Raw genomic sequence first — 27,998 nt, forward strand, 5'->3', positions numbered from 1 at the left:
TGTCATCATTTACTCACTCTCAGGTGGTTCCAAACCATACATTTCTTTGTTCTGCTAAAGATTAGGAAAGATATTTGGAAGAATGTCAGTAACCAGACAGTGCTCATCCCCCATTTACTGCCATGGTAGGGAAAATAACTGTGGGGAATTAGATGTGTTCGTTTACTAACATTCTTCCAAATATTAAAACGATGGAGGTTGTGTGAATGTGGTCTGGAATTTGTGGATGAGGGTCATTGTGTCAGAGATGCTGTAGAAGGAAAAAATTCCTGCTCTGTGATCCACATACACTCCTATTCTACAGGAGCTGGACACAGAGATCAGTACCGTTTTTATTGTGACTGAAGAAGCATTTGGATTCAGAGCAGTAGAATCTCCAGGATTGATTGAACATGAAATATTTGATTAGCTCATTTTTTACGAATTCAGACCTTTTTACTTTGAGTTTTAAGTTAAGACACAACATTCAAATGCCACGAACAGGCAATTTGGTATAATCATTTGTACATATTATTAAAAGACTCATATTAAACATTTATTATTTGTGTAATATTAAACATGCCTGTCAAAATGATTTGCAGCATCCGGTTTAGGTTTTACTAGTTTTGAGAGGTTGTTATCTGAGAATATCAGACCTTGGAATGCAGCGATTGTCCAATCAGAATCAAGTATTTCAGAGTGCGTGTAATAGTGATCAACATTAGAGACTACAGGACATTTCACCTTTGTAGGCTAAATAAAAATATTTAGTTGTTAGAAAGGAACACATTACAACAGTAGTTTTATATTTTCTTTTAATAAATACATTCAAAATGGCAATATTGAGAATACCAGAAAAAGGCACTTTAAACCAAACTAATATCTTAAGCTTAGCACAGGGGTGTTTTTACAGAGTATCTCTTTTTTCCTTCCGTGATTATGTCTTTATTCTTATGAATTTTAAATTAACAACTTACTGTTACATTCCAATACAACAATATAAAAAGCAGGACTTTTGTACCTTTTAGTATTAGATATGAACATCTGCACATCTCCAATTCTTCATTTTCACTATAGATGTTTCCAAGTATCTCTTACTCAAAAGATTTTTGCATCATACAGCATAATTTCTTACTTCATATTTATGAATCATTACAACTTCAGATTTATGTGTATTTAGTTACAAATGACAGAGATGATAAAGTATGCCAAGTGAAAACTTTAACATAAGATTAAAAACCTTCATTTGTGGATTTTGCTCATTTCTAGTGAGTAATTTTATGGCATTTGTCTTCCATACCGGTGAACTTCATACTACAGGATATCACCTGAATACACTAATACTCATCAAGAGCCACATGATAATTCAACACATAATCCTTTCATAACCTATAAAATGCACAGACAATATTTTCAGCTTAAACGTCTGATCACTACACACGTGCCATTCTACAAGCAATATGTTTTAAATTGTCTTAAAGATGCTTTTGGCATGAAATGCGTGAAAGAGTCTATAACAGTGAACAAGTATGCATAGATTATTACCAAACAAGCCACACTTTTCCAGTTTACTGTGATGATGAGAGAGAAGAAATATCCACTAAACTTCAGTGTAAGTCTTCTTCTGTCAATATATAATAACAGTTCTCGTTGATACTTCATTTAAACATAATGAAAAAAAGTAAATATGATATTTTCAAACATGACATTTGTTTTGTTGTTGTTTTTTGGAATCTTTCAGGGATTCGAGGAACCCTTTGCACCACAGGTTAAAGTCAAATGCTTTAACACTTCAAGAAAAGAAACATGTATCTGTTCTGTGTGAAAAGAGAAATGTTAAAATAAACAGATGTAAATAAAAAGTCTATACAAACTGTACACATTTTGCAAAGGATGAGGGGCAGACAGTCCTTGATAAGATACTGCTTCCTAAAACTACAATATTGTGTTTAAAAGAATAACATGAAAATGTGAAAAACAATGTAAGGGAAAATATAGAATCTCCCCCTGGCCCATTCCTTCCAAAACACTCTTGAGGTTAACATCGATGTCCATTATTTCCCTTCATATTTGGGGTTGATGACAGTTGTTACAGCGCTTTTATAAATAGGATTTTCTCCCTGCGAAATAAACAAAAATAATATATTTAGAATAAGCAACAAATGTACAGTGCACTTAAACTCAAAACATCAACACATGCAGCTATATGTGTGACATCCTGCTATATATAATAAGGGACAAAAGTATCGTCAAACATTGAAGTATTGCACAGCACTGTCAAATGCCCATGCAGGAGCTGATTAGTGATTTCCACCCAATGCATGAAAATATTGCAATATTTTGATTCAGGGATGGTAAATTAAAAAATGTATTAATGTTTGGAAAATATGGGGAAAAGGACATTGGGTACTACACACACATGCACAAACTGAAAAAAAATGCAGAAAGAAGAGAGATATACAAACTTAAAGAGCAACAGCTTTACGACCATAGTTTGGATTCTTGAATTTATTAATAGGACTCTTGTAAATTGGATTCTCTGTCTACAGGTAGAAAGGAGGCAGATATGAAGGACAAATAAAGAAATACAAGAGATCAAATGATAGAAAACAAATAAAGGACAAGAAGTACAATGGTTGTGATATTATAGAGAAAAGAAACAGTCTGTCCGCATGCAAGATGTATACAACCTTAGGATTATACCTTTAGGGACAAAAAATGAATGGTGAGAAAATTATCATTTCATTTTTGGGGTTTACTAGCTACGAATGAAAGAATATACATTTAACTGTGTAAAAAAAATATCCCCTGCTAAAATATTGTTTTGTGTATAGAGTAGACTATAAAGGAGTATTTGCAAATGAAGCATGATTAAACATAAAAGGATTATTTGCACTTTTTACACTTCATCACTATTTCCGAAAGATAAAAATAAGTAAAACATTTTTTTTGACGATTTTGCATCGTTTTTGCCTTAACAGTAGCGCACACATCTGTGCTAAAAAACAGTGTTTCAAACAGCAGGGGGCGGCAGTGAACCATCCACACTGACCGCAACCGTCCAGGCCACACCCAGAAAAATGAGGCCTTGAAAATCCAAAAGCCTCCAGCTCCACATTTGTCTAAAATCCGCACAGCTCCCCCTGTCAGCTGATTAATACCAAAACAGCTAATAATGATATAATCCGTCAATTCTTCAGATATCTTGATCCTATGAAATACAGACTATTTGCTTTTAAAATCATCAAATAAATCTTTTTTTTCTAGCTAAATGTGAGCTTTCATACCGTGTCCCACTTGGCGTTCATCTTCTCTTTCTCAAATTTGGCAAACTCGCGTCGGTCGTGAATGATCATGAGCAGCTTCCAGATCAGCAGCAGGGCTAAACCAATCAGAACGATGCCTGCGACCACACCGGCCACAATGGGGATGATGTCAGGACCAGCTGGACACTCTGATAAAACAAAAACAGACATCAAACATTAAAAAAATACCAATTAAAATCTGTTTTTATGAGGGTGTACACTCTAAAAAAAAAAGGTGCTTTAAAAGGTTCTTCGATGCCATAAAGAACCTTTAACATCTGAAGAACCTTTCTGTTTCACAAAAGGTTCCTTGTGGTGTTAAAAGGTTCTTCAGATTATAAAAATGTAAGAAAGAAATGGTTCTTTGAAGAACCTTTGACTGAATGGTTCTTTGTGGAACCAAAAATTGTTCTTCTATGGCATCGCTGTGAAGAACCTTTTAAGCACCTTTATTTTTAAGAGTGTAGCGCTTTTGTAAGATTTCCACAATGTCACTACAGTATGAATAAATGAAATACATTTTGTTCCACAACCCCACCTAAATCCTCCACCACATGGACCTCCTTCTCAGTGTTGTTGTTAACGGCGTAGGTGTAGTAGAACCAGCAATCATTGGCGTCTCTCTCCTTGCAGTGCATAAGGGGGAAGGCCTGGACGGGCTGAGGAAGCTTGTCTCTGTCCTTCACCTTGATGAGGTTAAAGTAACTACAGTCTCTCTCGCAAGTGTCTTTCTTCTCTCCTGTGCCGAATGCCCGACACTGCACACACTCCCTGTGACAGAAATGTGTCATTAATGCATTCGGACAGCATGAAACTCACTTGGAATATTGCAGGAATATTTGTATTAAAATTTAAAGTGTCACTTACTTATGCTCAGTGCAGACTCCAGGACAGGTGGGGCAGATCTCACAGGTGGGCCCCTGGAATTTAGGGTCCGTGCACCTGCAGGTCCCACACTCGCAGGTTCCTCTGCCGTTACAGATCTGCTTGTTTGAGGCTAAACATGTAGATGTGTCCAGAGAACAGTCACAGGCACTTCCAGTGTAGTTAGCGTCGCATATGCACACTCTGCACTCACAACGGCCATGTCCTACAGGAAGGAGATACGATTGGTTGAATCATCATAAACACATTTGAGCTATTCACTGTTTTGTCTGTTAATGGCTTGTTGAGTAATGCAGCGTCAACACTCATGTCCTATTGCGTGAAAAGCTTCCTGTACCTCCGCAGAGTTTATTGTTGGAACGGTCGCAGTTGAAGTTGTCGCACTCGCAGTATTTGCCGCTGTAGCGTTCCTCGGGATTGTCCCTCTTCTTGCACTCGCAGGTGCCGCACACGCACTCGCCATTGTTGCTGCAGATGTCTGTGCCATTGTCCTTGCGGCAGTTCTTGTCCAGGTCCTCGGTGGACACCTCGTCCTTACGACATTCACACTGTCGGCCAACACGTCCCTTATTGCACCTGAAAGGAACACAGTGAGAACTGTGAGTTTATTGTGTGTACCCATTCGGAAAATCTACATTACAACTGGAAAACAGTTTTATATTCTACTCGAAATCTGTGTGGATATAAATGAACAAACTAGCAGTGTCAAAATGGTATTGAAAATTTTCATGATATTAAAAACATTGATTATTGATATTGTAGTAGCCTAATACTACGTACATATAATAATATTGTAAACTAGATAGTAAAGTTTGAGAACAAACTTTATGTTGGCTTGACAAAACCTGGCTTGAAGAGTTTAAAATAGTTTGAAAGGTTTTAGGTTAAACATTTTCTAACATGATAGAATGAAATAATGTTACCCCAGTCTGTAAAAACCAGACTAAAGTCTAAAGAAAACCAGGCTTAGTATGTTGTTAGCTTTAATTAACATGTCGTTAGCAGGATGCTAACACTATTAACCTGTTGTTAGCATGATGCTAGTCTCAGCCTCAGACCCACGATCCGTTGGCTGAACGTCTGATGCATATGGCACACTTTTTTGGAAACACTTCAGCACGTTCGAAGTCGTCATCTGATTGGTTAAATTTCACAGGATTTCCGGTAGACGTGCGTGTCGTGTTCTTTAACGGACCGCCTGGAAAACACGAAGCCGTCTGATCTAAGAAGTAAGCTGTCGTGTTTACAACGGTTGCTTTAAGAATTCATCACGATCGACTAAATGCTTAATTCTTAAAAGTATGCGAGGTTCACGGCATAAATTTATAATAATTTTGTTGCTGTTAAGTTGACACGTTCGTGAATTTACACCGGTCTGTTACTGCGGGGACACTTCCACGCCTCTAAACATTAACGCGGCTCAATACAAAACATGATTGGTTGCTTTACCTGTCAGTCATATGACCTATTGGGCAGGCCTTGGCCAAAGAAAGCAGCGATAAATTCCAAACCTTCAGTATGAAGGTCTGGCTACGCGAGACTAGCATGATGCTAACACAATAAGCATGTTGCTAACATGATTCTAAAACGATAAACATGTTGCTAGCATTATGCTAACATGATTAGCATGTTTCTAACACGATGATAACATAATGCTAGAAGCCACAATGGTAACAAATTCTGTTTGTCGGTCCTTATACCCCCTTGAAGTGTGATTCATTGGCCAAAAAACACAAAATGGACAATATTAAAGCTAAATTAATAAAAATTATATATAAGGACTAAACAAACACTGCAATTGTTATGTGTATACTCTCACCTGCAGGCTCCACACTCAAATGTTCCATTTCCGTTATGGCACAAGTCGCTGTTTTTAATGCCTTGTTTGTGGCACTCACACTCGCAGATAAAGTAGAGCACAATCTCGACCTCCTCAGTAAAGCCCAAGGGTTTGATCTTAATGGTTTCTGACTTGCCTTGTCTGGGGCAGCCCTGAGCTGTGATATTAATGCTGAAGGATACCTAGGAAACATTTGAAATAAGAAAAAAAGCTGTATTATATTTCTATTTCATGCAGACATAGATTGAGAATTCGAGGACGTGGCTGATTTGTTCTCACCTCATCTCCAATGGAAATGTTGGAGCATCTCCTTCCATTTTCACCATCATTCACTATTCCATTTTTGCAGTGTGATTGATAGGTGATGGTCACGCCTTCAGGAAGTTTACTGTTTTCCAGAATGACCTCTGAGGAGAGAGACTGACAGAGAGCCAGTTTTAGTGAGAGGCTTTTTCTGGTCAAATTCCTTCAAAACACTGTCGATGGTTCTGATGTACTCACATTGTAGGCATCAATAATAAGATTGATAACATTGCTGGAGTTTGCCGACAGCGTGCCCACTGCAGACTTGGGAATGAGGTTTTTAAGTTCCTGTGGAAAGGGTAAAAAAGGAAAACATTCATGGACCTCAGGCATAGAGACTGGGTGTTTGTTTTACAGCATTCCCTCGGACAGGAACGTTAAATTATGACTTTGTCTTTTCCAAGTTGGGAGTAAGAAACTATTTTGGGGGTTGTGGCTTTTCCAAATATAGAGAAGTGAACTGTTCAGATGCCTGAAACACATTGTACGTTGTACTGTGTTACCAATAATTAAATATTTCAGATGCGTTTGTTATTTCAAGTTACCCATTTGGAAAGTCTTTCAAATCTACACAGAAAAACACTCGATTTTTTAATTTTCCGGAGAAAAAGCGACTGACGAAAGAGAGAGCATTTCATATTTTGTCAAATGGTGCCAAACGGTGATGCGGTCCTTGGCAAACACCACAACTAAATAAAAGTGTGACAAGTTTTGAGAAAAGTTTGAGGCATAGACAACAAGGCTGGTGGAAAATCAAAAATCAAATGGCTTTCTTACAGCAAAGCAGAAAAAAGACAAAATGATCTTCCTCGGGACACATAGTTTCCAAACACAAGATTAAGATAGTAATCTACAGTGTGTAAACCTACCTTGTAAACAGGCTGAAACTCTTCCGTGATTGCAAATATGGTCTGAATGTTGTTTTCGCTCAGTTTCTGAACCAAGTGGGCGATGGAGGGATAATCCTGGTAATGAACAAAAGAGAAATGAAACCTCCGTTAACTTGTCAAACAACCATCAGTCTGACAAACCAGAGAATCTAAATGTCATACACATACGTAATAATGGCTCATTGTGTACATGTTGTTTTCCAGGTGGCATTTCCCATCGTTGGGAAGAACGATTCCACCGAGTTTTCCATCTCCGGCAAAGTGGAAACCTGCGTCCGTTGAGAACACCAACAAACGGGTGACGTTTCTCCAGCCTATGTGCTCCTGAGAAAGTAAAAAAAAGAAAAGAAATGAGGCCAAGGAGCACAGAGCTGAAAGTAGAAAAACTGATTGGATTCGAATCATCGTACTCCATCTCCCTGAACAAAATAATGCACTTAAAAACAAGCAAACCAAATGATGGCTTCATTTTGTTTTTCACTCACCCCACAAACAGCCACCTGCATGATAGCATCAAATCCTCCCTCAGGTGAGTCAAGATTACCAGATATCTGTTGCTGGCCCACCAGAGTATTGAACTGCTGCCCATTGCTGGTGAGTTTCAGCACATTTTTGTAGCTGAAGGGACTGGTGCAGTTTTGGTCCCCAGTACAAGGGTTAAGAAGTTTGGCTGGAGTGGTGCTAATATAAGGCATGACGGTCTTCTCCACAAAAGAGCCAAAACCTGACAGAAATTGAGTCATTTTAGCTTAAAAGGCATCTAAATAGGCAGTCTAAATACAGTTCATAATTATTTAAAATTAAAAGAAGTCAAACGATGTTTTAGAGACTTGTTTAAAGGCTTCTAGTAGATATGCACATTAGGGTGTCACAATATACCGATAGGGTCAATAACCGTTATATTAAAAACCAAGATTGATAAAAACAAGATCGATATTGTGTTAATTGTACACATATCGCAATATCGTAAACTATTCAGCATCCAAATGTTGCTTTAAGAGTTACTTTGTCTCTGCCTCCATACACTTGTATTGTGAGTGTGATTTGTTGACCAAGTAACAAACAAAACACAAATCAAACAAAATAAAAGATGAATTTCACTGATGGGATCATTAATTTTGTTTTAAAAAACATCCAATAAAAAATTTGTCTGGCAGTGAAAATCTAATATCGAGACAGTCCTAATGCACATTACTGATTTTTACACGATATACCGTAAAATACATACATTATATTGACATTCAATTTATAACTATATCTTTACAGTAATTGCTAAATGCTGCCAAGGTTTTATAGTAACCCTTACAAAATATATAGGAATGTACTGATAATGCAATATGTCAAATAATAAATGAACATATAATAAATAAGTTATATCATATAAATAGTAATATAATACAAATAAATAAAATACATATTACATTTTTACATATTGTACATTTTTCAATACATGAAACGCAACTTATTTATTATGTATTATTCAATATATTCTATTAACAATGTATTACAATAGATTTAATATTGTCAGTAAATGTATACAAATATATTTTCTTTGTATGAGGGTACACTACAGAAAAGTATTGTTTTTCACAAGTACTTCAAAAGACTCACCAATTCTGAAATCTGAGGTAATTTTGGACATCTCCAGCATCAAACTAGTCCCCAGGTTTTTGACATTCTCCAAATCATCCTTCATAGAGTAGGACAGGTCCATAAGGTAGTACAGGTCAATGGGATAGTCCTCAGCCCTCTTGAACTTCAGTTTAATATTCTGAGGCTCACCTACAGGAATAACATCCATTTAACTTCCAATAAGGGATAAAAACAGTGTTTCTTCCCAGAATTTTCTGCACAGACCGATAAAGATTAAATGAATGGATCAATGACTCATTAATAAAAATGTTACATGTACCAGATCTGAGTTTCAAGCTGAGTTTCTGGGGCTGGATCTGTGTGATGTCCTCGGGTCGGAGTTTTTCGGCTCCTTTCTTGCGATTGGTCACTGGCTTGTTATTGAGGGTCCTTTGACTCCCACGAGGGTTCTCGACTTTGGAGACCGCACAGCCTCTCTTCAGGAGTGACTCCAGCTCATCACAGCGGGCCGATGTGGGTTCTCCCTGTTTAAGAAAGTCCTGTTGAAGACAGAGGGCAGAAAACTGTTGGTACTGCACAAAGCTAACTTAAAGCTCCAATCGGTTACTTTTTTGGGTTAAAAATACGTAAACGAGTGTTCAAAACTGTAAAGATTAGTATTAAGCAATTTTTGCTTAAGGGTAAAGGTACGGATTAGAGCTTTAAAGTCCCCCTGTGGTGAAAATCAAGTTTTTAACGTTGTTTATCTGTCTATGTGGTGATTTTAATATACTTCACAAAAAAACATGTGCAAATGTATCATTTTATACCATGGTCTGTTTGAACACTCAATTCTGATTGGCCTCTTCCAGTCAGTTTGATCACAATTGGAAATACACAGTAACGTTTTACATGCTAGCCCTTACATGTAATTTGAATACTTTTTAATACGTTTTATTGGATATTCACAAAACCCAGTGACAAACATAAAGGGTGACTAATAATAATATATTGTATATAAAAAGCATATATGAAAAGCACTGTTTGTTTCAGTTTATTTGAGTCTTGGTTCTACTGCTTGTAATTTGTTTCTTTGTTCTTATTTTGCAATTATTTGTTTACTTTATTAGTTGCTTGGGAACTTAAAAGAATGTTAGAAATTTTGATTTAGAAAGAAGTATTTGTTTCTTCTGTAGTATTGAAATCAACATTGACTGGTAACATATTGTATGGCGACGAACATAATCTTAGCAGTGCAAAACATGCCTACACATAAAAAACATTCAATAAGAAGTATAGTAGTGCACTATTTAATTTAGCTAACAAATGGGTTACACTCTCTCTCAATGTCCCCAAATGATGCAAATGTTCCAATGCAATGTGATATTTTGGAGTCCTGTGTTATCACAACAAGCATTCCTAAAATGTACCTTGCTGTTCCAGTCTGGAAGCACAGTGGGATGTCAATGGTCTTATGTCATTAGTGTTACTGACATTACACATATCCAAATGTTATTTGGCAGCGTGGCAGCTGAAATATGACAGTAGAGTGTGAACAGGAATGTGTCATCCAGAATGAATATGACCCTTTACATTACAGAGGCTGAACAGATTTTTGGGCAAATTATTTAACAAGTCAACGAAATTGCAAGACTGGAATTCATATACAGTAATAAAAATAATGCAACAGTTTTATTACAATGAGTAAAGAATATTCTTCCTCTAAAGATTCTCTCTCTCTCTCTCTCTCTCTCTCTCTCTCTCTCTCTCTCTCTCTCTCTCTCAAAATAATTAATAAATCAATATATTTGGCTAGTGAATGTGCTCCTTAAATGTTGTGGTTAAGAAAAAAAGGAGATCACAGTATTGGAACGCTACTTACTGTATCAGTGCACCATCCACATTTAGCCCCCACTTGTATGCACTCTCCACAGGATAATGCATTGGCTTTGATGCACTCATTGCCCTCTGCAGAAAACACAAGAGCCACATCCCATCATGCATTGCAAAGGCATAAAATCAGCGTGCAGCACTCTAACGATGAATGAGAATTCATTTACATCACTCTGTCACATTGTAATTAATGCCAGAGATGAGTACTCTATGTTTTCCATTATGGATAAAAGCTGGGTGGAGTGACGTTTGAGTAATGACATCAGTATTTAACCATGAACAAGAGCATTGCTCACTGGAGTCAGGGCAGTTAGTTAGCCTTGGTAAAAATGACCCTTTATTAATTCTGATTGAATTACACAGTAGCTGTATAAAACTGAGTGACCTGAATCGACTCAAACACAAACACATCACATTACCTTGCTGTGCACTGCTGTAACAAATAATGCCTAATAATGTTGATATGAAGAGTAGCTTCAGGTCCATCTGAAACAAGACAATAAAAGAAGCATAAGCATAACAACACCAACATGGTGTTTGAACGTTGTACCGCATGGTAACAACTTGTTTTTTTAGATACCATTTACAGCAAAGTGCCATGTAAATACACGCAACCTATGTATCAAAATACCATGGTGTTCAGCATTTCGCTGCTGTCCTTCCGAAACCTCGGAAATTCATTGTTTTTCAGGAAAGTTGACCAGCACTTTTTAATACTTTTTATTGGATAGATATTTACAAAACTCAGTGACAAACATAAAGGGTGAAGACTAATAATAATGATTTACGGCAAAAATCACGAAATATGGATATACAAGGTTTCAGAAGGACAGCAGCGATACGATAGATACCAATTTACACAGTATTTATAATGTTTTACATGCTAGCCCTTACAAAAAAGTTTATTCCAGTGTGCTATTACTTCTTTTAAACTAAAAAATAAATAAGTATACTTTCAGACTACGTTTTATGTACAGTACTTCTCAGAAACATACTTTGTGTACATCTAAGAAATTAAAATTACAAGTATTCGTAAGACTTGTGTTTGCATTAGTTCAATGTTCGGTACTGTTTGATGTTACGTGTTGTTTCAGTTGTTCTCTTGTGGATTTATTAAAAGACCCCTTTTGGATTATTCCTCCTTGACTCGTGCACATTGTGTACCCGCTACATGTTACATGCATCTTGATGGAGATATAGTTTTAAATCAAGTTAAATTACAGTTAAACGCATATTTCAAGTAAAAAAAAATACGGACTTTGCTAATATTCATAAATTAATAATAGGAACACTGTAGTGACTCAAAGTGGAAAATAATATATAAATATTAAAACGTTAAAAAAAAAAGTTCACATAAAACATACATTTGCAGTATAAAAACTATAGTAGTTCACTGAGAGTATACTTAAACGTGTACTTCGATAAAGTAAAAACGTGCTACAGGTGTTTAACTGGTAAGCTATCGGTATATCTCTAAATTCACTTGTAGTGTAGTTGCTTTAGTTGTTTACTCACTACTGACTATACACATGAACTAAAAACTAAGCCAATTTAGTCCCATGTCTTATTTCAATATTATATTTACAAAAAGACCTATACTACTAGTACACTGATATTAGTATACATGCTACCTAAGGTATACTTAAAATATACTTCACATTTTCTTAAGTGTACTTAAAGGGATAGTTCACCCAAAAATGAACGTTCTGTCATCATTTACACATCCTCAGATTGTTCCAAACCTGTGTAAAATTCTTTGATCTGCTAAACACAAAGGCAGATATTTGGAAAAATGTCAGTAACCAAACATCCAACTCATCCCCCTTTAACTGCCATAGTAGGAAAAAAAATACTTTGGGATTCAATGGGGGATGATGAATGTTTGGTTACTGACATTCTTACAAATATCTTCCTTTGTGTTTAGCAGAACAAAGAAATGTATGCAGGTTTGGAACAATCTGAGGGGTGAGTATGTCTATTCTCAGCCCCTGGAAGAGGAACCGCTGGCTGGGCTAATTTAAATACCTCCTCTCGAATGCCATTTCTGGAAAAAAATGACGGTCATTCGCAGTCAGGTCATTTCCTCATAGCTCTTTCCTCTGCCAGAAATAATACTGGGTCAATTCACGTCGATTGGGACTTGTTTGACATTGAGATGAATGTCACAGAACTATAACAGAACCGGGGTTCAGGGGCAGGACATACCTGGACTATAAATGACACGCTGTATAAGAGACCATGTGCACAACTGTGCTATTTTATCCGCAGTACAACACCACATTGACATTGAACTGACTCATAATGTTATTTCATGACATTTATTATGGCTATAAAAAATTCAGGCTCATTTTGTGCAGAAAGAAGTTCCTGTAAAACTGGCCCGCAGTGATCTCTCTCAATGGATTCTGAGAACTTTTGCCTGCTGATAGCACAAATGGCTGTTCGCCATCCTGCCAGGTAAAGCATTATTGATTGGTGTGTCCCACAAGACTTTGTTGTGTCTGGTTAATAAATGATCCCTCTGTTTGGCTTCAAAGCACTTTGGACAGATTAGCCGGGACAGCGGCGTCTACTTTAAAGTGAATTGTCCTTAAAATTATCAGCAGCTGACAACATCAAAATCAAGTTATCAGAATCATATGCATTAATATTTTTGAAGAGAACCCTTTGCTGGTTGTTTTTTTCCATTTCCATTTCCTTCCAAGTTAAAGGCGTTGAACAAGCACATTACAATAATTTATCATTACATCACCCAGATTAAAACAATTGAAATATTACAATTAGAGATGCACTGATACTTAATTTCTCCACCGATGGCTGATTATTCAGAGAGTTATCTGCCGATATCGATTCTGAAGATTAAATGAATATTTCTTAACTTTCAGAATGTTATTAATTCATATACTGTAATGACTATTAATATTGAACATCAAACTGGCGATGTTTCTTAACATTTTCTATACACAGAGCACAAATTCATTGCAATTTTCTGTCCTCTTTTGATTGACAGGATATATCAGCCCTGATCATCGGCCGATAGCGTGAAAAAATGCTTTTATCGTCCAATACCGATTGTTGGTCAATATGTCTCTAATTACAATAAAAAACAAACAAAAGTCAAAAGAAAAGTTCAAACAAATCATGAACAAAACTAGAACCAGTGTTACAAATTGACTGGAAACAAAAACACCGTTAGCTCATGTGGGCCGTCCAGTGTGAGTCTGAAACTGCATATTTCTCCCCCACTCGATGCAGTGCATGTGGTTTCCATTAAGCTCAATGGGCAGAGATGAGGTGGCTTTACAGAAATTCCACTCTGTTGAACACTAAAGCGGGCCACTGTGGGAACTGTGGCAGTCGAGATTAAATCATAAGTAACCTTATAACACCTCTGCAAGTTGTTACACTCAGTATTTCCACAAGCAAAGTCCGGAGTAACTCAGTCACTGGGAGTAAATGTGTGTGCTTTTTATACACACAGCGTGCAGACAGCATGTCGGACAGAAAGACCAGATTAGCCCGCGTGTCACCAAGAGTTTACTGTAACTCGGTGAAGCCACGCTGGAGTTAAACTCAGAAGCAAGTCGGTCAGCTTCCAGTTACACAGAGACACTGAACTAGTCAGTACCAGTAAAATCACTTGCTTTATCTGGGCACTTTTAAGTATCTGTGTAATGGCATTTAGATGAAGCCTTATTCAGATGTAAGTTTTTGAGTCTTATTTTACCTATTATTTATACCTTGATTGTTTCATTGATTTGTCCATTTATTTGACCATTTTGAGTTTAAAGGGACAGTTCACCCAAAAATTAAAATTCTGTCATCATTTACTCACCCTTAGATTGTTTCAAACCTGTATTTCTTTGTTCCGCTAAACACAGAGGAAGATATTTGGAAGAATGTCATTAAGCAAACAGATCTCATCTCCCATCGACTCCCATAGTATTTATTTTCCCTACTATGGCAGTAAATGGGGGATGAGATCTGTTTGCTTAAAGACATTCTTCCTAATATCTTCCTTTGTGTTTAACAAAACAAAGACATTTATACAGGTTTGGAACAATCTGAGGGTGAGCAATGATGACAGAATTTTCGAACGTCTCTGTTTTCATAGTCCACACTGCAATGTAAAAACAGTGTTTTCAAATGTATCCACTATGGAGAGCTTTTTCAAAAAGCTTCATTTTCATCAACAAAAACAGTCTCCGTGTGAACAGAAGGTCAAAAAGAAGAGAAAATGATGCGTTTTCAAACAAAACAAGTAGTGTGGTAGGGCTCTAGAGTGCGACCAATTTGGTCGCATGTGCGACCTTATTTCTCAATGGTGCGACTAAAAAAAATCTGAGGTCGCACCGGTGCGACCAGCCGTGCGAGGGAGAAAAAAGTCTCCGCGACTCTGAAAGTCTCCCTGTGATTCAACAACAGACACACATTAGGCCCATATCATGGTCTAAACCAGGGGTCACCAACTAGCGGACTCTGGTCCGAATGCGGACCGCGAGATGCGTCCGTCCGGAACTCCAAGCCTTTTGACGTAATAAATAAATGAACGCCTAACATTATTTTCTAATGCAATCAAATTTATAGCAGGCACATCAAGGTCCGCTCAGTAGCAGTTTGGGTCCTAAGGCGCCACGGACAGTTAACGTTAACATATGCGCACTGTTGCTACGTACAGACGTCAACGTCGTGGAGAGAAGAGAGCCGCGACAGACTCGCTGCACAGCGCGCAGACAGATGTAACTGTCAGTGACTGAAAAACAATGTCCTTTTCAAAAGTTAGAAAAGTTGATGCTGAAAACCATGTTTTCCGAGATGAATGGGTCGAGAGATTTGCATTTATTCTTCCTGCATCAACATGCACGAGGCCGGTTTGTCTCATTTGCTCGGAGTCTGTCGTGGTTGTCAAAAGTGGAAACCTTAAACGGCATTATGAAACTAGACATAGACACTATGAAGAAACTTACCCGCAGCAGTCCGAGGTAAGGACACAGAAAATATATCAGCTCAAAGCCCAGTAGTAGCGATCTATACACGGGTCCTCCCTCACTCACTTACCACCCAACAACGAGCATATGAATGTTCACTAAGAATACAGTGGAGTGCATGAAGGCTGCGTGTGAAACACGTTTAGAAGGAAAATAAAGACATGAACTAAAAGAAAATATTAAACAAACCCCCCTTTCAGCTGCAACAGCCACAAGAAGAGCTGAAATGTTATCAGAGGATGATCAGTCACGACTTCATGTTAATTGATGTTGAATATAGTTGTTAATGTTGAAATGAATGTATGTTCAGTTCAGGTTTAGAGATTAGGGCATTTTGCACATTTTCCTTCATTATATTGTTGTCAGACACTGTTATGCTGTCGTATAGATATAAAAAGACATGTTTATTTCTTTGGTCTGCCAAAAACCATCAATTCATGTTTTTAGGTATTTAATTGTCCGGCCCTCGGCCGGTAAGGAGGGTTTGTTTACTGGACCTCAAGCGATTTTAGTTGAAGACTCCTGGTCTAAACCAATCAGAGATAGTGAAGGGCGGACCCCCCTCTGATTGGTCCAGGTTTTCCTGTACGTGTGTGCGTACCAGAGGTCACGTTAACCGAAAATTCTCTGTCATTGACAGATTTTTTTTACCAGTGACGGAAAAACCTGAAGGCCGTCTGTCCGTCCGTCATTTTGACGGATTACAATGAGGGCAATTTGTAACTCCCTGTTTCCCTTCATTAGAGCGCGATATGCTCGCGAAGGGACGTGCGTGTTTTCACCTGTCATTGTTACTGACTAGACATATGTGATGCGATCTGAGAAAACCCGTCGGATGTCGCGCTGAGACGTGGGAAAGACAGTTCACCTATCAAAGTAAACTACATAACATGAAGAATGAAGGAGTATCAATGCACATTTCCCGCCAGTCCTGTGTAAACTACGGCATGCAAAGTTTTTTCATTCAATGTTTTCGTGAGATGACAGAGCTCCCCGTCTGCAGCACCGGGAGTTATCCGATCGCAAAACATACAAGGGATGATCAAAAGTCCAGACACTATGCACATGATAAACAACGTAAAACTTGCTTCACTGCTTATTAGTTGTTGTCCGTAATGTTTGCGAGTTTCCTGGTGTAGTGATAATGGCAGAGCTCTCGTTCTTTAAGTGTGCCCGCACCATTTTCCTTACTTTCGTTTTATTCAAACGGTTTTGTACAGTATTTTTATAGACTTCAACACTAGGAATTTTTTTTAATTAAATTGTTATTAGAGTAAGACTTTTACCACTGTAAAGTGACTTTTACTTCTGATACTGTTGTGCTTTTATTTTCATCACTTAACTTTAAACCCATTTTTCTCCAAATTCCGTTCCTGAAAATCCTAGCGCTTCAGCCGACCTCAGCCATAACTTTTGTTACATACACAAGGTATGAGCAAAATAAAAACTGATTTGGAGAGGGCTTGAATATGGTATCAAAAACTGTAATATATACATTTGCACCATGTGTTAGGTTTTCCCAGATCGAATCACATATGAACATAAACATTAAATATATAGATGAATATAAACAACAACGCCTTTATTGGGCATTCAGTTAAAATATACAACAAGTTCCGAGACGCAAGTACATCGTGATGACGTCACGAACATACTAATTACCACCTAACGCCACCTTGCACCATAGTGACGGGTAATAATAGATTATGACGGATTTTTGACGAGCCTGTCAGTCAAAATGACGGACAATAAAAAAGTCTAGCCCAACCTCTGGTGTGTTCATGTGAAAATGCATGTGCTGCAGTCAGACAGAGAGGGGAGGAGCCTGTAGGCCCGTCAGTTAAACAGAGTGGATGTAGCGCGGATGATGAGAGAAGATGAAAAGAACGATTGACAATTTTTTTGTGAATAATGTCAAGTCCTGATCCGTCCGAAAATCATAAGCAATGCTCTGACACGGAGCCATCAACCTCCCAGGTTATGTCAAGCCCTGGTCCATTTATCTTGAGATGTTTTAAGTTTAAATTTCAGTTCACTGAAGCACTTTAAGCACCAACACTTTTTCAGTAAGTTACCTTTCTTGTAGAATTGTGCTTCAAATAAAGAACTTTATGTTGACCAGATTGTTAAGTGAACTGGTAAAACTGCGGTGTTAAATGCGATGCGGTCGAACATTTGGGTGCACCTAACTTTTGTGCTGGTGCACCTAAGAAAAAAAGGCGCACCAGTGCAGCCAGTGCAAAAAGTTAGTCTAGAGCCCTGTGTGGACTAAGGAATAAGGGTTGAGCAGAAAATAACATTATCTGTTTCTGCTCAATGAGGTTTCACAGCTGGACACAAGAATGCAGGGGGGAGGTCACAAAAAGCATCATGGGAATGATATCGCCATCCACTAGGGATGTTGCAGTGATGACATTTTTTCAATATCTTTCTTAATAAAAACACACAAAACAAAAAAAAAGTACAATGACATTTGCTTATATTAAACACAGACCTTACAAAACGTATAATCACGGCACGCATCAAGCAAAAAATAAATAAGAAATGAAAATAAAAACATTTACGTTAGATAAATTGCCTATATAACAAAACGAGTAATCACGGCACACATTGTGCAACAAATAAATAAATCAACAAGAAACGAATACGAATAAGAAAAACGTTTATGTTAAATAAATAAACAAGAAACAAATAAGAAAGGATTACGAAATGAAAAACGTTTATTTTAAATAAATGGCAAAGTAATATGTTCTTTGCCAGAAAAGCCTCCGCCATCATCTTGTCAGTCAGCACTTCACTCTCCTCAGATGATGAAGAAAATCTGACTCCTGCTGCTGATCTTTGCTGCGACACTTGTTCCGCTTACGCTGAATGCAGCAGTCGCATTCAGATGCGCAGTCTGGTCTTTAACTAAACTAAGTGATTTATTACTATTAAAATTTAAAATTGACGGTGGGGGTCGGTGCCGCGGTGGACAAGTGATGTAATCGGTAGGCGGGTGGACACCGCGTATCACGGTGACACCGACTATCGCAACAAGCCTGCCATCCACAGAGTGTTGAAATGCCTGGTAGATTTCTTAGCAGATTGTGGCCCACTGGCCACATGTTCTGATGAGAACATTGAAGACAACAATGTCATGAATTAAAATAAATTAAAATAAATCAGTCCTCGTCTAAATCGTTTTGGAGTGTTTTTGAACTTTCTTCTAGTTGTTTTCTTTGGCACATTCACAAACAGCAAGACTTAAGTCCCAGTACAGTGAAAGCATATTTTGTCCTAAACACAAAAAAGGAAAGAAGATAAAATAACAGGAAGCCATCCGCTCTGGGACACTGAGATCCCACCTTCAGTCCAGACAGACTGTGGAAAGATCTCTCTCTCTCTTTCTCGTCTACACTTTCATCCTTTTTCTACTCTGGACTGGGAAAGAGGTATTAGAACGAATGCCCACAAATGCTCAGTTCATCCTCTTTCCTTAGAAGTTGGCCAAACACAACCATGACATAATATTCCTTAAAAAGTGGGGGAGTGTGTAATGAAGTCCAGGTTTAACAATCTGCCTGCAGCGTAGAGGAAAGTCTTCCTTTCCTCCCTCGCTTGCTCATTTAAAGATCTATTTTTCATTTTCTTATCAAACTGTAAAAGTTTTTGGTAACAATATCTAAACATACTTGATACATATCTAAACATACTACTGATAACGCGAAGATAAGACTTTATTAGAGATTCTTGAAGTTACGTTTTCTTAGCTTGTTTGTATTTTAGTGAATGTAATAAAAATGTGTTCATTTCATTTGAATATTACCAAATTGTCATCAACATTATGGGGCGGTTTCCCGGACAGGGATTATCTTAAACCAGGACTGGTAGTCATCTTGAGACAAAACAATTGCACTGATATATTTTAGATATGTTTTAGATATAACCCTAACCCTAATGATTTAGTAGCATTAAAATATTACAAGTATCTTTTAACATTAAAAGAACACCATTAATTATTTCCGGGTTGAAGGGGGAATTATCAAATTTCCAAGCGGGTGTGAAGGCAGCAAAAGTTGCAACTTCAGACCCGTCTCAATTTTACTCTCTGAACATTACATACAGCTTGCAGTTGTCATTTAGATATTTTCTGTTTCTGTTGTCAGTTCTGTTTTATAACCAAGACACATCGTCTGATAAAATCACCACACATACCTCAATGAGCAGAAGCCAGGGCATAAGCATTAGCTGTTACTGTCATGGCTCTGCTTCATTTAGTCATGTTTTTCTTGGTCCTGTAGCAGAGTCATGACAAAGCCTTTGGTTATGTGTGGAGAGAAACATATTATTGTCCTTTTGACAATAACATACGTTCTCTCCAGTGTCTCGTCTCTGTTCCCGCCATCTCGTTTCCTTGTCATCCTTCCCTGAGTGTTTCATTACCCACACCTGCCCTGTGTCGTTATCCCTCGTTTGTCTCTCCCTATATATACCCTCATGTTTCATTGTCCTGTGTTCGGTCATTGTGTTTGGTGTGGTTGCAACGTGGTTTCATGTCGTGCTTACCGTCTGCTCATGTTTGTGTTCCTGTTGTGGATTCCCCTGTCTCATCGTTGTAAGTGTTGAGTTTAGTTCTTGTCTTTTGTTTGTTAGTCTAGTATTTAGTTAGTCTTTGTCCCTGTTTATCCCTTGTTATTGTTTTACCCCCACGTGGGTTCTTGTTTTGTGTTTATCTTCTGTTGAATAACGTTTTTGTTAACCCCTTCATCCCCGCTGCCTGCAATTGGGTTCTTACCTGCGTTTCATGACAGTTACGGCTTTCCATTTAGTGTCTTTGGCTTCTCCCTGCAATTTTCCCACTGAATGAACAGTTTATCCAAAAAGACGCTAGGTTTGTCGTCATACGCGGACAAAATATGAATGAATGGGATTTTTGGTGTGGTGGCCCGCCACGGTGAAATTAATGTGGCGCAAACACTGTGTTAAATTAGGCTGGGACTAGATTTAAGCCCTGTCCAGGAAACCGCCCTTTCATCATCCATATATTAAGACACCTTGCTCTTGACTGCAGAGGTCAGTACCGACTGACCGGTACCACTCCAGACTATAGTGGACCAATCCACAATCCACTTAGCATTACTAATTTGTTGAATTTTTGATTGACACTGTTATCACATGCTTTACAAGCTAAGGTACAGTAAAAGAACAAGAACATTTGGAGCATGCTTATTGGTGTATTCTCTTATAAATGGTGGCCAAGAACTGTTTGGTTATAAGCATTCTTCCAAATATCTTTCTCTGTGTTCAGAACAAAGAAATTTATACAGATTTGGAACAACTCGAGGGTGAGTAAATGATGACAGAATTTTCACTTTGGGTGAACTGTTTCTTTAAGTTAAGGTTTCTAAAAGATTTATTTCTTACCTTTTTTTAAATTTATAAAACCTTTTCCATAAAAAACAGAATGTTTCTGCAGATGTTAAAGGGATAGTTCACCCAAAAATAAAAATTCTGTCATCATTTACTCTTGTCATTTCAGACCTGTATGAGTTTCTTTCTTCCGCAGAACACAACAAAGACATTTAAAAAATGTAGTTAACTGGACCCCATTCACTTGCATGGGTTTTGTGTTCATATACAATAGAAGTGAATTGAGGCCAGTGCTGTTCGGTTACAAACTTTCTTCAAAATATCTTCTTTTGTGTTCTTGCGAAAGAAAGAAAGTCATAAAGGTTTGAAATGACAAGAGGGTGAGTAAATGAAGACAGCATTTTCATTTTTGGGTGAACAATCACCTTAAAGGTTCTTTATGTAACCATATAGCCAAAAATGATCATTGTGTTGCACCTTTATTTTAAATGCTGAGTTTATACAGCATAAAATTATTCTGTAAAGAATAAAAATGACATGTTTCTATACCTAAAGTACAAAGTCAAGCTGTGAATATGGCTTTTGCTTTCTACCTGTCTATTAAAGGAACCTTTAGGGAAATATTGATCATGCTAAAGCTAATGGCCATCTCTCAAAGTCATACTGGGTCAATACCACTTTCTGCTGCATTAGATATTAAATACCCTGCCACAATTCAAAATCGACATGAACAAAACCGTGTCTAATGCATGTTTACAGTATGTAAACAAGAAACTAGATTTTTACATTTAACATTTCAAGGGTTGCTATGCGGTTGCAAAGGAGTTCTGACTGGTTTTTAGTGGAGCAGTGGTGTCCTGGGTTGATGTTTACTGGCTCAAAGATTAAATAATCTCTGATTTTACTATCCCGCTTTAGGATCAGTAATAATAAATTCTTAATATGCCACACTGTAACCTGTGATCAGTCTACAGTGGTCCTATGTCAAAATGACATAATATTAAAGCTGATCTTTAAAACTGAAGTAGAACTAAACTCCCACTCTTTATCCCTCTGTTTGCAACTATCTTGGTCCCACCCTGAGCACCACCCCTTTAGTTCATCTGTAGCAAACCACAAACTCAACCATCTTCCTTAAAAAACCCTGGAATCCATGAGATGTGTTTACCCTAAAACCAGAAGAAAGGATTGTACCCCCCGTTCCCAGCATCTCCCCCAGAGCCAACAAACCATACTCAACTCAAATGATTCCAATTGAAGGCTGGATGGTTAGAATCAACCCCCATAAATGCTACCTCACATATAATGCATACAATATGCTGGCCGTGATTTATTATGCTTCTTAGACCGGTGGCAGACATTACAGGCTCCAGGACCATCCTAATACAATTGCTTCTGCCTGAGTAGTCCCTTTAAAACGTTGCGTTAGCTTTAATTCTCTTGCTTTGCAGGAATCTTCCCCTAGGATCACATAGGAAAGCAGCATGTAGTCTGGCTAAAAGCCACAGCCCCCCTTCTGTGAAGCCCTGGCCATAAAACTTAATGTAGTTTACATGAGGGCAACTGCCAGTCACTTGTTTGGTTACAATTCAACCATTTATATAAACTTTGCATAATAAGGCTAAGTGTGCAGTACTTCAGCTGGCATATAACCGTGTTAATATATAACATGCTGAATACAAGTCAGCATACATAATATATTGTTTTCTTGAGGTTCGTGTATGAGTTTGACATGGCGATCATTTAAACAGCAGAGAGTTTACACAATACTGCATTTACCATGCCATCACAGTTCAATTTCAAGCTAATTTACTACGTGACCTCTGTTGACTCGCGTGAATACTGCTCACATTGTACACCACCGAAAAGAGGTTCTTTTTCATTGGCTGATCGGTACAGAGCAACGAGAACAGAGATCATGCAGGAGCGGACCGCTCACAGGAAACAGGGAGGGGGCAAACAAGAAGATCAGATTAGAAGGGGCCTGTTTTCCATGTATTCAACTGAACATTCAACAGGGGTTGAATGAGATATGTACAGACTGTAGCATGGAGACAGCTCACGTTTTAACCCACAAAACAAAAAAAAATGTTTACCTTTTAGAGAAAATAGTGATAATATAATCTATTAATGTACATGAAGCACTCTAAAAACAAAAACACCAATAAGATAATCTTAATTAGCTAAATCATATATTAATTCATTTTTAAAACCAATGCATTCTCCATATATAACACGCGTTTTAAAATTTACATCCGACAGCTTATCAAAAACCCACACAGCCTACAATGTATTTAATCAAAATAAATGTATAAAGCATATATGGTCATTAGAAAACCATTCCAATTCAATTAAACAAAATATCAAAATATTATACTGTAAACCATACGGTATAACCATATTTAATTTGTGACTTGAGTGAGAATTAAACTTAGGTTTCAACTGTTTCAGATACTTTCAAAAGCAGCCCTGCTGTTGAGAGCCCTTATGTCATATGTGCATAAGTAAAGACAATAGATGCTAAAGTGGAGCATCCTCTGGACTCTGGATCAAAGCTCCTTTCAAAATGACTGCAAAACATTGTTTATAATCTTTCTGCACTGCAATCGGACCTGCCAGGAAAACAATGCTTGGATCAGTTCCTATAAATATTTCTGCTGAGAGTTCAATAAATGTATGAGGGAAGCTTTCCATAGATTTCCAGAGTAATTAATGTTCACTTGGCTACATCTAATAATATAGAACACTTTACTGAATTGACTTATTTTTCTCCTGATCTTTTGATGTAAAGGTGAATTATGTGGTTATACTACACAATATGTGACAACATTTATTTTGTATACATTTATGTTATTTCAATTTTTTTACCATTTTAGTCTTATTCTAAAATGTAAAATAGTATACTAATAAGAACGCATATCCAAATTGTTGCTGTGAAAGACACTTACAATAATCTTGAACTTCACTTAATTATTAGTGAGGTATACTCTCTAGTATGGAGGACTAAACCTGCAAAAATTATAAATAAATAAATGTATAAATAAATAAATATGTAAACGAATAAATCTAATAATATGAAAATAAATAAAGGAATGAATGGTTTGATAAAAGAAAATAATTCGTTTTAGCTATTATTGATCTTAGCTTTAACTTTTCTTTTCATTTTTTAAATTGATTTATTATTTTTTGTGTCCATTTTTTAATTATTTTTAATTATTATTTTATTTTTAGATTATTTTATTTATCATTTCCTTTTATTTTTACATTTATTTATTTATACGTTTATTTATTTTTATATTTATTTATTATCGCATGTATTTATTTCCACTTTTATTTATTTATTCTTGTATTTATTCTTACTTTTCTGTGTCTTGTATGATAATTAGATGGGTTGGTCTTGCCTACTATTGGTTCAGCGTAGATTGAAGCGTTTGATCGATTACTCTTGACTTGTTTTGGACTAACGTCACGTCACTCACTGATCGTTTGCTTCGTGTATAAGGTTAAGTAACTATGGCGTGCGCACAATTAGCTAGAGAGTTACGGCATTTAGCCAATGAAGTCGATAACCATGCATCAAATGACTATGTGTCATTCAGATTAGGTGCGCTTATTGATGTTTTATTACAGATTGACGGTGAGATAAATGACAAAGTTCTTCAAAATCTGTGCGAGTCAGAGGGTGCTAAGGTGGTGACCAAGTTGCGGTTACAGGTCCTCTGCCAAAGAGGTGCATGAACGACCTCAGCAGATTCGTCTATTCTGAAAGCACAAGACGACTTGATATTAAGATGTCTAATAAAAACAGCATTTCTTGTTACATGATTTTGACATTCTTGTTAAGATTGCAAATTATTGGTATGATCGTCCGTAACGGCTGAAGTGAGGTGAAAAAATAAATAAAGCGATTTGACACGGGATTCGTACCCATGCAATAAAGCGAGGCAGCGTGTCACTACGGTAACAATCACACTAAGCTATTTCTCAATGCTAGCTGCTGTAGATCTTTGCAATAATATCAAGATGTCACACAACAATATGCAGCTGGATGAATCAAGGGAACATGCCCGTCTTAACTTGTGACCTCTGTGTTATTTATCTCTTATGAAATGTAGTTTACGAGTACCGTTTAGTAACTACGTCTTTTTAGAAGGAATGGTTTCCATTTGATGGCCCCTGTAGTGAAAGAACGATGCTCATTACTACCGTGTTAACTTGTGACTTAAGTTCACTATGTCTCAATTAATTTACATTGTTACATCATGTTACATTAAATCTTTACGCTTTTTCTAACCGAAAGGCTGCTTATAACTATCACTTTGACAAAGTGTTAGCTTGCGACTTCGGTTTACAAGCTCATCTGTGTAGTTAAACCTTATTACATTTTGTGCTTTATGATTTTCACCAGTTGAACTGCAACGCCACCATAGCATAGCACCCTCTGACTCGCACAGACTTTGAATGTGCTGCAAAGAGGCTAACAACCGAGGAAGAACTTTATCATTTATCTCGCCGTCAATCTGTAATAAATCATCAATAAGCGCACCTAATCTAAATGACACACAGTCATTTGATGCATGGTTATCGACTTCATTGGCTAAATGCTGTAACTCTCTTGCTAATTGTGCGCCCGCCATAGTTACTTAACGTTATACACGAAGCAAACGATCAGTGAGTGACGTGACGTTAGTCCAAAACAAGTCAAGAGTAATCGATCAAACGCTTCAATCTACGCTGAACCAATAGTAGGCAAGACCAACCCATCTAATTATCATACAAGACACAGAAAAGTAAGAATAAATTCAAGAATAAATAAATAAAAGTGGAAATAAATACATGCGATAATAAATAAATATAAAAATAAATAAACGTATAAATAAATAAATGTAAAAATAAAAGGAAATGATAAATAAAATAATCTAAAATTAAAAATAATTAATAATTAAAAATAATTAAAAAATGGACACAAAAAATAATAAATCAATTTAAAAAATGAAAAGAAAAGTTAAAGCTAAGATCAATAATAGCTAAAACGAATTATTTTCTTTTATCAAACCATTCATTCCTTTATTTATTTTCATATTATTACATTTATTCGTTTATATATTTATTTATTTATACATTTATTTATTTATAATTTTTGCAGGTTTAGTCCTCCATACTCTAAACGCTCAAGTCTGAAAATAAACGCTGGATCTCAGTTTGTTTATAAATTCCTTTTCACCCCGACAAAAACAAACTTCTTGTAAGAAAAACAAACCACTCATGAGTGACACTATCAAGTGCACTTCAATGTTTTCATCAACACTGAGACATTTTTGAATGACCAACTAAGTATAAATAAAAGCAGGACACATCTGCTCTGTTAAAGGTCCAGGAATAGTTATTTTTTTCTGTCCGTCAGCTGTTGTTAAGGTTAAAAGTCATGTATATTCAGCTAACAGATGCAACTGACCACACAGCAAAATACACCTGATTTATTCTCCCGACTAGAGTCCAACCCACCACTTACATGATTAAAAAATCTCCTCTCCTGTCAGATGCAGACTTGTCCTACAGGACAAAGGAAGCAGACGTCCTTTTGAGATTAAAACGGGTACAAGGGTATAACTGAATCCAATTAATCAATGCAGTTTGTGCCGTGCATTAGGCAGTTTCATGGCTTATTGACATTTCAAATGATCCTGAGAGCTTTAGCAAGACTAAAATATCACTTTGAGATCTGCGCTTTGGTCCTATTTTAGAAACAGATTGTAAACAAATACTTCTCAGTTAAAAATCTGGTAAAAAATGTCTCTTGTCCAACATATAATCAATTCTGGAACGAGTCATTTGTAAAAATAACAACTGGGTAGACCATATTTTACTATCTGAACAGTTAAGGATGAAAAGACCTTTAGTAAGGCTTAGCAGGAATATTTAATGACTTAATAAGTTCAAATCAATACCACAGAACGTGTCTAAAATACTAGCACTTAAATGCATTTTCCTGGGAAGCTAATGACCGAATTCATTAGCTAACCAATTGAAGTCAACAGAAGCCTCAGTTTTGTTACATTAGTTGGTTATTTATTATTTTTTTGCATACAGTCAGGTCAAGCAACTGATTAAAACGTTTTTAATTGGCTGCATGAACTAACACTAGTTTATTGATACGTTAAATGACGTCATACAGACGTTCAATAAATGGATAAGTCACAGCTACTTTTTCGTAATACGTTATAAATAATACAAATAAATAAAGGAATGACACAATGTTAATGAAGGCCAGTTAAATGGACGTTGGATGGGTCAACATAATAAAAATAAACATTGCCCTCAGCAACAAGTGTGGTTGTGCTACATTTATTGATGGTGAAAACAGATGGGACCTAAAGAACAATACAACAGAAAAAGTAGTCAGTCGATTTAGCCCTTTTGGTCCTGTTGTGAGCAAGGAAGGCAAAATACGTTACATCTGAGACTGAAGCACGACACTGGTTGCAAAGCTACAGAAGCTTTTTATAAACCCACCCAAAAATATCTGTAACGCGGACCGTTATTCACGCCTGCGCAGCGACACGGGCAACTTCACACATATTTCTCTCTTCACGTCACATAAACATGTATTTTAGGCAGCACTTTATCATTTTCATTCAACAAATTCAAATTAAACGCTGGGAAAATTGTGTCATTTCATTCGGTAGTCATATTACAACTTTACCTTGTGGCTTTTTTCTTCTTCACTTTCGAAGCCTCATAGGCGTCTTTTGTCAACGTGTAGGCTATTCTTCTTCTTATCCTCAACAAAAACAGCGTGTCATAAATCCTTCAGTAAAAACAAATCACACGAAACAATCCATTTTGTATCCGTCCGCTTTAAAATACTCCACAAAGTTAAAAGGGCGTGTTTGATCGTCTGCGCGTATGCATTGTAAAAGAAGGCTTTATAAACGTCTGGATGAAATGGTATGAGGTCAGCAGACGGGAGTGAGAGAGAGAGAGAGAGAGG

General features: G+C 37.0%; 1 protein-coding gene across 2 annotated transcripts; it reads right to left on the reverse strand.

Moving 5' to 3' along the window:
• Positions 1-784: 784 nt before the first annotated feature.
• Positions 785-27,998, reverse strand: itgb1a (integrin, beta 1a). 2 transcript variants are annotated; one of them, XM_057323068.1, is made up of 17 exons: positions 27,711-27,998; positions 11,087-11,153; positions 10,657-10,742; positions 9,115-9,334; positions 8,814-8,984; positions 7,688-7,926; positions 7,371-7,526; positions 7,182-7,277; positions 6,511-6,600; positions 6,289-6,429; positions 5,989-6,191; positions 4,507-4,745; positions 4,152-4,374; positions 3,823-4,055; positions 3,267-3,433; positions 2,445-2,522; positions 785-2,099 (listed from the first exon to the last, which is right to left on the reverse strand). In XM_057323068.1, the coding sequence occupies exons 2-16, from the start codon at positions 11,151-11,153 to the stop codon at positions 2,445-2,447; spliced, it is 2,409 nt and encodes an 802-aa protein (XP_057179051.1). In that variant the 5' UTR covers positions 27,711-27,998; the 3' UTR covers positions 785-2,099. The 2 variants fall into 2 exon arrangements, with proteins under 2 accessions (XP_057179051.1, XP_057179052.1); XM_057323069.1 differs by lacking the exon at positions 2,445-2,522 and having other exon boundaries at positions 27,711-27,997.

This window comes from Triplophysa rosa, linkage group LG23 (genome assembly GCF_024868665.1).
Source record: "Triplophysa rosa linkage group LG23, Trosa_1v2, whole genome shotgun sequence".
Lineage (NCBI taxonomy): Eukaryota > Metazoa > Chordata > Actinopteri > Cypriniformes > Nemacheilidae > Triplophysa > Triplophysa rosa.

Bases quoted from the DNA above. Each gene is read 5' to 3' on its own strand.
- itgb1a (XM_057323068.1), bottom strand. From the start codon at position 11,153: ATGGACCTGAAGCTACTCTTCATATCAACATTATTAGGCATTATTTGT. The intron at 9,335-10,656 runs GTAAGTAGCGTT...TGTCTTCAACAG, and splicing joins GTGGATGGTGCACTGATACA to GACTTTCTTAAACAGGGAGA. The intron at 7,527-7,687 runs GTGAGTGAAAAA...TTACTTTCTCAG, and splicing joins TGCAGGTGGCTGTTTGTGGG to GAGCACATAGGCTGGAGAAA.